General features: G+C 40.1%; 1 protein-coding gene across 2 annotated transcripts; it reads left to right on the top strand.

The window, feature by feature from the left end:
• Positions 1 to 3: 3 nt before the first annotated feature.
• Positions 4 to 9748, top strand: MAIP1 (matrix AAA peptidase interacting protein 1). Of its 2 annotated transcripts, none has more exons than XR_007155020.1 (5): positions 4 to 630; positions 5519 to 5590; positions 6208 to 6334; positions 7488 to 7589; positions 9444 to 9748. XR_007155020.1 is itself a non-coding variant. In XM_047872566.1 (5 exons), the coding sequence occupies exons 1-5, from the start codon at positions 190 to 192 to the stop codon at positions 9520 to 9522; spliced, it is 867 nt and encodes a 288-aa protein (XP_047728522.1). In that variant the 5' UTR covers positions 17 to 189; the 3' UTR covers positions 9523 to 9748. The 2 variants fall into 2 exon arrangements, 1 of the variants encoding a protein (XP_047728522.1); XM_047872566.1 differs by having other exon boundaries at positions 17 to 630; positions 7442 to 7589.
• The last annotated feature ends 1453 nt before the right edge of the window (positions 9749 to 11201 follow it).

Below are 11201 nucleotides of genomic sequence, written 5' to 3'. Positions count from 1 at the left end.
TCCGGGCCCGGGGCCACAGGGCCTCCGCGTGAGCTGCGTGCCGGAGAGCCGGAGTGAGGCCGACTCACCAGAGGTGGCAGCAACAGGCCAGATTCACTCTCTAGTCTCCTCCGGATGCGGCCAAGCTGGTTTCCCACCGACTTTCATTCGACACGGCACAGACAGGGACTGGGGTGAAAAGCCATAAAGATGGCGCTGGCTGTTCGTCTTTTTCCCCGATTGCTGCTCGCTCCGCCGCTGCCCGGCGGGGCCGGCCGACCCCGGACTCCCCGTGGAGCCGAGGTGAGACCGCCGTTGGCTGAACTCTGCCGCTTCTGCCGCCGCCGCCTCGGCTCCGGACCGGTCCCGCTTCCTCGAGTCACTTGGGCCTCGGCGCTGCCCGCTCGGGGCCCGCAGCGTCCCCTGCTCAGCCCTCCGGGACTACCCGCAGCCCTCTCCGCTTTCCCTGCCTACCCCCGGCGCAGCTACAGCGCCGAGGAGCAGCCCCAGCCGCGCCAGAAAACCAAGATGATCATTCTGGGATTCTCCAACCCCATCAACTGGGTTCGGACTCGAATTTACGCTTTCCTGATCTGGGCCTATTTCGACCAAGAGTTCAGCATCGCAGAATTCTCTGAGGGAGCGAAGCAGGTTTGTTCATTTGCTTGGGGGTGACCTGTTCGCCTCTCCTGCATTCAGCGGTTCCATGCAAAAAGTGTTTAGCGATGAGGTTTCCTCACTGGGTCCCAAGGTATCCAAAGTGGGTAGTGACCCAGACACAGCCCTCCGCTACTTCTTGACTAAAATTCAGCTGCTTCTTACGTTTGCACGGTTGCCGAGGAGGAAGAGGGGTTCGATTGAGACACCAGTTCCACCAGCTGAAGTCCTCCAATTCCTTTTTCTGCTCTACAGGTTTTGAATCCGATAGAAATGAATTCGATTCAAAGCCCATTTCTGCTACCTAAAAGCTACATGGTTTTATCTTTCTGAACATCACTTTCTGCAAAATTAAGAAGACCATGCCTGGAACATAGCAGGCGCTCCACAAATGTTAGTTGAATAAATGAATGAGTAGATGCGATCGTTTTGAAGAGTAAATAAGGTAGCATTTTCAAATGCAATAATGTAATTTTAGGTAGAAAAACAAAACTTCCTGCTAGCCATTTGGCAGAGCTCCCCAGCCCATCTCCCTACCCCCGAATTCTCCCCCATCATACTCTTTAAAGACTAATTTAGAGATAAGGAGTTTTACCCTTTCAAAGAATTTGCTGAGCAACCTGGTCGCTAATAAGTGCATAACATCCTACACACTGAGAAATAGCCTTTGGTGATTCATAACCCTGACCCCTTCCCTTTTCTTCCTCTTTCTTTCTGAGTGGCTGATAATACCTTGCCTTACCCTTGTCCCATAACAGTCACTTTGGGTCCTGAGATTATTTACGGATTTTTTTGTGTACATGCACTTTTCTAGGATGAAAGTCCATCTATAAATGTCTTTCGAATCCCTCGGAGAGTTTGTCATTCCCAAACATTTCAGAACTGTTGATAAATAGAAGTCATAGTTTATTTCCCAGTTCATACTGCCATATACCTTAAACTTATACTATAACTGTAATTATTTTGCAGTACTGATTGTATAAATAAATGTTTCCAACTTCATATAATCAGTGTCAATATTAACTCCTGCCTCCTGCTTCCCTGAATCAACTCTTGACTGATTTATGTGTTTATAAAAAAGTTAAAAAGCAAAAGGCAGGCTTGATTAATAGCGTTATCAGTGGTAAACCTCTGCTCATATCAGTTCTCAAACTCTTTTGTCATGTAGAGGTAAATTGGTGTGATTCTACTATCCTCCACAATGCCCACTGAGGACACATGAACTTGTGTGCCTCATAACATATTAAATGACTGTACCAGCTCATTTATGTGTCAGTGAGGAATGGAAACCCTCTCCCCTTCTTGGGCAGGAATCAGGTTTTACACCCCATGTCCTCTGAACACAGAGGAGCATGGGACACTTTTTAGCCACTCTCTGATCCAAATCACTCTCTGGTCTCCAGCTATTAGCTATTTTTGCCCTCATCCTTGCTATTAAGTAGCATCAGCCAGTCTGTATACACATTTTGCCTCATCTAAGTCGGTTTTTGTGCATTTAACCATTGTGATTTCCAAAAGGAATGTTGGGCCATCCATGGCAAATATTTATCAATTCCTTTAAACCAGTGCTTACTTATAACATACCTTTTATATCAAGCAAATCAGTTATTTAACACCTAAGATTTAAGAGGACATGGCCAAAAAACCTTCACCCTACTAGATCTCTTTATGCAATAATGCAACTGTGTCTTCTTTGCATGGGTTTAAAAGTCTAGGGCTTAGGAATAATCTGGTGCAAAAGCCTTAGCTAGTTCATCTACTCTCATGGGCTCCACTTGCCCTTTCTCCTTAATCTAACCTCTCAGCAATAAAATGTTATCTTGGGTTGTGAATATCAAGTTATCATTAGAGCACGTTCATTCAGATTTTTTTTTTATATCAGAGAACATGAAAACAAAAAGGCATCTTCAGGACCATTCTAGCCTAATTCTCCTTTACAGATGATAAAACAGTTGGCTCAAGGATGCATTGTAAGCAATGTCTTGTGACCCTGTCTATAAGCAGTCTTGGTCCTCCAGTCACTAGAAATTGAGAAGGTTAATTATGGTCTGAATAAGCTTTTATTCATCACATGAGCCAGGGAAATATGTGGTCCAGTGCTATAGCTTTATTAGCTCCACAGACCCTGCTTTCCATTAATATGTACATATAATATGGAATCTTCCCTCTTACTGCCATCAAACAGCAGTAATCATATACTGTATGTTTTCTTATATATCTTAAGTTTTGTCCTTTTCTATGAAAAAGAGGGCTATTTCTTAGAAGCCTCTCTAGGTTAGATACTCTTTGTCATCAATACCTCATCAGGGCAGCTTACGACAGTTCTGACACTAACTCCCTGGAGTTAATACAGATCCTACAGGTTAAGGGCTCAGTCCCACATGACTGACTCCACTTCAGATGCTAATTACAAGTCTAGGCCTCCATTTAACTGGCCAGTTATAAATGGAGGGTTCCCACATTCCCCTTCCTCAAGTTCCATGATTTGCCAAAACAGCTCATAGAACTAAGGAGTGCACTTTACTTGCTATTTTCAGTTTTTTAGAAAGAATACAATTCAGGAGCAGCCAGATGGAAGAGATGCATAGGGCAAGGCATGTGGGAAGGGTATGGAGCTCCCCTGCTTTCTGGGTGCACCACTTTCCCAGCATCTCCACATGTTCACCAACCTGGAAGCTCTTCTAATTCCTTCGTTAGGGTTTTTAATGGAGGTTCCATTATTTAGCCACGAATGATTAAATCATTGGCCATTCGTGATTAATTCAATCCCCAGCCCCTCTTCCCTTCCTGAGTCTAGGGGTGGAGCTGAAAGTTTCAACCCTCTGATCACGTGGTTGGTTCTTCTGACAACAGTCACCTCATTAGCTTGAACTCCAGTATGGTTGAAAGGGGCTTGTTTTAGGAACTCTGTGCCAGGAGGTGGAACAGAGAACAAGTGTATATTTTCTTCTTATATCACAATGTCACACTATGGATATGTGCATGTGATCCATCTTCCCTATTACTGCCATCAAACTACATTAATCATATAGTGTTTATTTTCCTGTATCTTCCTGTATCTTCTTGCATGTTGTATAGGCTATTTCCTAGCCTCTTTAGGTTAGACACTCCTGTATCATCTAAGCCTTCTCAGAGCAGCCTCCTGATCGTTATTATCTGATCAGATAGTTTGCTCAGGTGTGATCTTCTTAGGCCACACAAACATCACACCTTGGCCATACAAACTAGAATGTAGTGGTTGGTTTCACCATGATCGTTATGGTCTTTTTTCTTCTTACCTAAATACCACCCGCCTTCCTCACGAAGGCTTATTAATACAGATAGTGTCTTTGAACCCTGAGGGCCTCTCACATGTTTGCAAGGCATCCTGGAATCCATTTGGATATATGCATTTTCTGAAAATTCAACAACTCTTATTATTGTCTGTTTGCCAGGGCTGCCGTAGCAAAATACCACAGTCTGGGGCACAGAACTTTATTTCCTCACAGTTCTAGAGGATAGAAGTCCAAGATCCAGGTATTGATAGGTTTGGTTTCTTCTGAAGTCTCTCTCCTTTGCTTGCAGATGGCTGTCTTCTGTGTCCTCACTCTTGTTCCCCCCACCCCCTCCGTGTGCATGTGCCCCTGGTGCTTTGTGTGTCAGTATTTCCTCTTATAAGGACACTAGTCAGGTTGGGCTAAGGCCCCCCCTCATCTTACTTAATCACTTCTTTAAAGACCCTGTCTCCAAATTCAGTCCTGAGGTACTGGGAGTTAGGGTTTCAACATATGAATTTGGGGGAAACAGTTCATCCCATAACATTCCATCCCAAACAATTATTGTCTGTCTGACATGCCTTTGCATCTGCTTTGTCTTGCCAGTTCTTCGCATTTCATCTGAGATGTTCCTTCCTTTAAGAGGCCCTCTCTGGTCCTCCCAGATTGACTTAAGTGGTGCTTCTGCTCAAGTCATCCTGTTCTTGCCCCTGTCATAATTCTTGAACTTGTCCGTTTACTTGCCTCCCTTCTCAAGTAGACTGAAAGCTACTTGAAAACAGGTAGGTCTTATACAGAGTTTCGTTTCTCATGGCTAAAAATATGGAGGATTGTAGTCGGTTCCTCCCTACTTTAAAATGGGGTATCGGGGCACCTGGGTAGTTCATTTGGTTAAACATCCAACTCTTGGTTTTGGCTCAGGTCATGATCTCGCAGTTCATGAGTTCAAGCCCTGCATTGGTCTCTGCACTGATAGAGTGGAGCCTCCTTGGGATTCTCTGTGTCTCTCTCTGCCCCTTCTCTGCTCATAATCTCTCTCTCTCTCTCTCTCTCTCTCTCTCAAAAATAAATAAAATATTTTTTTAAATGGGATCTCATACATCTCACTGTATTAGACTGTGTAAACTCATTATATTTTCTCCCACTTTCCCAAACCTGCCTTCCCTATCTTAATGAGGTTCAGATTGCAGCCCAGATCTCCAGACTCCCATTACAATCTAGAATGTACTACTTACAAAATTCTTTGGGTTCTTGGGGAAGGGGGAGGGGTCATATAATAGTCATTACAGTGATAACAGTGATTACTTCATTATTATTTTAAAAGGAATTCTGTAGGAGGATTTTTATGTGAAGAGTTATGTTTATACACATACCATCTTTTCCCAGGTCCTAAGAGTGGTTACCTAATTGGCAATCAGCTCACTACTGTATATGTGGGAAGGCCATATGAGAAGAGACAAGCCAAGCAACTTTGAAGCATATCATAGTATTTGACATTGTTTATCCTTTATCATAAAATAGTCTTTGTGATATTAAGCTAATTAAGTATGAGCATTGTATGTTGTATGGTATTTTGCATGATGTTTTGAAATAATGATTACCACTCCTCACCTTTTTTTTTTAAAAAGGCTTTTGCTCATGTGTCCAAGTTGCTGTCACAATGCAAATTTGATCTATTGGAAGAACTTGTGGCCAAAGAGGTAAAGTATACTTTTAATTTTCCTTTAAAAATAAGTGTATTACTCTCTTGCAATAGAATGATATGCATTACCCTTATTTATGCTTAAAAGTAGTATGTGTGCCATCAGCCAAAGTAGAGTCCTTGTATCTTTACTTTTGGGTACTTTGGGTCATATAAAAGTATAGAATGCTTGCTACTTAAGGTATAGCTAAGTAAATACGATGTCTTACACTTGTTTTTGTACTGAATGTTCTGTAGGAATTACCTGTTGAACAATTAGATGCCTTTCAGGATTGCTTTTGAATATGAGTAAATGTAGTAAATTTAAAAATACATTTAGGGGTGCTGGGGTGGCTCAGTTAAGCATCCGACATCAGCTCAGGTCATGATCTTGCGGTTCGTGGGTTTGAGCCTCACGTCGGGCTCTGTGCTGACCGCTCAGAGCCTGGAGCCTACTTTGGATTCTGTGTCTCCCTCTCTCTTTGCTCCTCTCCTGCTCATGCTCTCTCTCTAAAATAAATAAACATTAAAAAAAGTAGGTTTAGAAAAATTCATTCCATAAAGAATTCATCTGCTTACTGAAAGGCTTTTGAAAATTCAGTAGGTGAACTATGGTTTGCTTTTTTCCATACTTAGGTGCTACATGTATTGAAGGAAAAGGTTACTTCATTACCTGATAACCATAAAAATGCCCTTGCTGCTGACATAGATGAGATTGTATACACATCAACAGGAGACATCTCCATTTACTATGATGAGAAAGGTACTGCTGGGACATAGTCAACTTTAAATGATAAATAATTGCCCAGATAGGCTAAACTAGTGGATAATCATGAAATAGTGGGGTTTTGTTGGTACAGTGGATATGTTTAGAAATTCAAGAAAAATAATACGTTCATTCTTTAAGGACCTACCTACGAAAGAGTTAAGATATGGTAATAGTTATTTAAGCCCTTCTATCTAAGCACCTTCCTCTACTATTATTTCATCCACAAGAGAAGATATTGTCACTTAAGTTGATGACGATTGTCTAAGGCTGCTATCATGTCTCAAATAGAAAATATGTTTCAGATTTCCTAATTTGAAGGAAACAATTGAACATTTTAAATGTCTAGCTGTAGATTAAATAAGAGTGAGGAGTAAAAAGTAAAAAATATCAGTTAAAGACTGTTTTGAAAGTAAGATTAACTGTGGAACTCCCAAATTGGATTTATTTGGAGATAATGAAAAAGATTGAAAGGAACTTTACTGGTTATCTCATTTTTCTCCTTGTCCAATGCAAACATTTTCCCCTATACTATTCCCCAAAATTTGACTCATTTGTTCCTTTTACAAATATTTGCAAATGTATTATGTGCCAGGCACACAGGAAATCTAGCCTTTGCTTACATACTTTCCAAGGCAGTTCTGACATAGGACTCTTTAATAGTTAAACATTTTTCATACGCATGTTAACTTGAAACATTTTTATAGGTACTTCTAGTGATAAATATTTTCTTCTCCCTAACATTTCAAATTAAATCTCAGCACCATGGTCACTACTTGATTTTAACCCAGGACCTTGTTAGAATCACTAGGCACATAGCAGAGTGAATGAAGGTAAATAGTACATGTTCAATAAATCATAACTATTATTTCTGAGATACAGAGAAGGTAAATATGTCATAAACCCCAGGAGAATTTTCTAAAAATAAGAAGAAATCAATGTAAGTATCTTACTTTGTTATTCTAGTTAGACTAGAATACGTACAAAATAGGATCTATACAAACTCGTGTAGCTACTGCCACTTTCTAATTTCATTTTGAATATATGGATGATAGATTATTGTGATTTGTATTTGTATGTGTGTGTGTGTGTTTTTTCTCTAAGGAAGGAAGTTTGTTAACATCCTGATGTGCTTTTGGTATCTAACCAGTGCCAACATCCCCAGTGAAACTTTAAGTGGAGCCAGTGTATTCCAGGTTAAATTGGGAGATCAGAACGTGGAAACTAAACAACTTCTTAGTGCAAGCTATGAGTAAGTCTAATCCCATCTCATTGTTTCCTTTCTCTAGAAAATGGAAGGTAGTATGAAGGAAGTATGAAGGGATGAAAGCTAAAGGGAGCTTTAGGAAGAAAAGCATTGAAATTTGGCAAGTTATTTAAGAAGAGAGAAAGTCATAAAGGCATACTGGATATGAAACAGAAGTGTTGAGAAATTAGAAAGAGGTAATGCTGCTGAATGTAATTAAAAGGTGTTTCAGCTGTCTATCGATGCGTCATAAACCACTCCCGAACTCAGTAACTTTAAGCAGCCATTTATTTTGTCTGCTGCTTTACTGCTCAGGAATTTTGGAAAGGCACAGCCATGAGGTTTTCGTTGCTTCACCTGCCATCAACCAGGGTGGCAAGGGCTGGAGAAATCATTTCCACGATGGCTTCTTCACTCACACGTGCCCCGCTTGGTGCTCCTTGACTTCCGCACATAATGTCTCATTCCCCAGGGCCTCTCTTCATGGCTTGGGCCTGTGGCAGTCTCCAGCTGTTCACATGTTTTACCAGGTGGTCAGCTAGTCTGGTAAAGGGCTATCCCAGGATCGGAACATCGTTTCCACCTTAGTCTACCTGTCAAAGCAGTCATAGGACCTACACAGTTGAAAGGACATGGAGAGATTCCACTTTTTATCGGGCAATAGCAGGGTCCCATTGCAGAAGAGCATGTGGGATGGGCGTATGGTTATAACCTTACTCGGGAAATAAAATCTGCCACAGGTGGCACATGGGTGATTCACTCACTAGACATTTACTGATCATTCCCTCTTTATCAAGTACCCTGTTAGGGTTTCAGATACAAAAATGAAGAGTTCCTGCCTGTAAAGAGGTACTATCTAGTAGGTTAGCAATGTATTTAAAAGAGACACTATCGTGTATTTTTTGCTAATAAAATTTAGAACAGTGAACCAGTCAAGCAGGTTACTGGAGACATAATTTAATATTTAAAAGAGAATACTATTACGTTGCCGAAAGTATATAAACCTAATTTAAAATAACAAATCCCAAAAATGACCTAAGAAAATCTGTTCTGTTTCAGTAAGGTAAAAGGGAATTGTATCCTTATTTTTTCACTTTATTTGAAAGAAATGTGCTTTTTTTCTTTTTTTAAATTTTGCTTTATTTGTAATTATATAAAATATATATTTAAATACTTCAATCTACAGAATCATCTCCTTTTAAAGATATCACTTGTAATTAAAGAACAATATAATCAATACTCACCTTTGATTCCTCTGATATTCCCTACTAAGGCCATGGGCAGCTCATAAACACTGTTATTTTCAAGATTGATCTAATGTATATAAACCAAATTCCACTAAAATACCCTTTCCATCACCATAACCCAACTTATTTTTCCTCATATTAGGCATATGTTCTAGCTAGTATTTAACAACAGAATAATACCCAAGTTTCTCTCAAGGACTGGTAGATGTTGGAGTATATATCAGTTCATTAAAAATACTCATTTTAGGGGCACCTAGGTAGGTCGGGTGGTTAAATGTCTGACTCTTGATTTCAGCTCGGGTTATGATCTCACCATCATGAGTCTGAGCCCCACATTGGGCTCTACTGGGCGTGCAGCCTGCTTGAGATTCTCTCTCCTTCTCCCTCTGCCCCTCCTCTGTGCATGCTCTCATTTTAGTGGAAAATGTTCTAATTTTGTGACGATACTTTTCCTGATTGAATTGGTAAACTGTTTTGTTTTGATTTTTATTTATGATTAACCATTAGCTTGTTGCTAAAAATTGCCTCTAATGTACATTTGGAAATGATATAGTTATCCAAGAAGTATTTGGACTAATGTAAGATTCATATTATTTGTAATTTTTTTCCCTAGATTTCAGAGGGAGTTTACACAAGGAGTAAAGCCTGACTGGACCATCGCACGGATTGAACACTCAAAGTTATTAGAATGATCTTTCTTGAAAAATCAGCTTGTTGGACTTTTGGCAATTACTAGGAAAAATTAAGGAAAAAACCATTTTGGATCAGTTGATCTTCACATAGTCAAGTCTGTGGATCACTTTTGTATTATTTTGAAATATTCCTTGTAGTATATTGGCATGGTACAGTAAAGCCTTTTCCACAGATTATTATCACCTTCTATAAAAGAGATCAAAGTAAAAAAACTACAACAGCTCATTGTTGGTGTCATATTCAGTATCATTTCTTTTTTTGTTTTAAATTAAAAAAATTTTTTTTTGTTAATGTTTATTCATTTTTGAGAGACAGAGGGAGACAGAGTGTGATTGACGGAGGGAGACAGAGAATCTGAAGCAGGCTCCATGCTCGGAGCCGTCAGCACAGAGCCCGACCTGGGGCTCGAATTCATATGCCGCGAGATCATGACTTGAGCCGAAGTCAGATGCCCAAACAACTGAGCCACCCAGGCACCCCTTCAGTATCTTTCCTTTCCCTTTCCCTTTCCCTTTCCCTTTCCCTTTCCCTTTTTCTTTCCTTTTCTTTTCTTTTCTTTTCTTTTCTTTTCTTTTCCTTTCCTTTTCTTTTCTTTTGTTATATTTGTGTGTCTTTTATTTTTATTTTATATTTACTTTTTTTTTAATTTACATCCAAATTAGCATATAGTGCAACAATGATTTCAGGAGTAGATTCCTTAGTGCCCCTTACCCATTTAGCCCATCCCCCCTGCTACCACCCTTCCAGCAACCCTCAGTTTTTTCTCCATATTTATGAGTCTCTTCTGTTTTGTCCCCCTCCCTGTTTTTATGTTATTTTTGTTTCCCTTCCTTTATGTTCATCTGTTTTGTCTCTTAAAGTCTTCATATGAGTGAGGTCATATGATTTTTGTCTTTCTCTGAATTTCACTTAAGGATAATACCCTCCAGTTCCTTCCACATAGTTGCAAATGACAAGATTTCATTCTTTTTGATTGACAAGTAATACTCCATTGTATATAACACATCTTCTTTATCCATTTATCCATCGATGGACATTTGGGCTCTTTCCATACTATGGCTATTGTTGATAGTGCTTTTATAAACATGGGGGTGCATGTGTCCCTTCAAAACAGCACACCTGTATCCCTTGAATAAATGCCTAGTAGCGCAATTGCTGGGTCATAGGGTAGTTCTATTTTTAGTTCTTTGAGGAACCTCCATACTGTTTTCCCAGAGTGGCTGCACCAGCTTGCATTCCCACCAGCAGTACAAAAGAGATCCTCTTTCTCTGCATCCTCGCCAACATCTGTAGTTGCCTGAGATGTTCATGTTAGCCATTCTGACAGGTATGAGGTGGAATCTCATTGTGGTTTTGATTTGTATTTCCCTGATGAGGAGTGATGTTGAGCATTTCTTCATGTGTCGGTTGGCCATCTGGATGTCTTCTTTGGAGAAGTGTCTATTCATGTCTTTTACCCATTTATTCACGGGAATATTTGCTTTTGGGGTGTTGAGTTTGATAAATTCTTTGTAGATTTTGGATACTAACCCTTCATATGATATGTTGTTTGCAAATATCTTCTCCCATTCTGTCGGTTGCCTTTTAGTTTTGCTGATTGTTTCCTTCACTGTGCAGAAGCTTTTTATTTTGATGAGGTCGCTAGAGTTCACATTTTTGCTTTTGTTTCCCTTGCTTC

The sequence above is a fragment of the Prionailurus viverrinus genome, chromosome C1, assembly GCF_022837055.1.
Source record: "Prionailurus viverrinus isolate Anna chromosome C1, UM_Priviv_1.0, whole genome shotgun sequence".
Taxonomy (NCBI): Eukaryota; Metazoa; Chordata; class Mammalia; order Carnivora; family Felidae; genus Prionailurus; species Prionailurus viverrinus.
This window is presented reverse-complemented; position numbering and strand designations above follow the sequence as displayed.

Coding starts and splice junctions, on each gene's coding strand:
- MAIP1 (XM_047872566.1), top strand. CDS start 190: ATGGCGCTGGCTGTTCGTCTTTTTCCCCGATTGCTGCTCGCTCCGCCG. Junction 631..5,518: donor TCTCTGAGGGAGCGAAGCAG/GTTTGTTCATTT, acceptor TTTTTTAAAAAG/GCTTTTGCTCATGTGTCCAA. Junction 7,590..9,443: donor CTTCTTAGTGCAAGCTATGA/GTAAGTCTAATC, acceptor TTTTTTCCCTAG/ATTTCAGAGGGAGTTTACAC.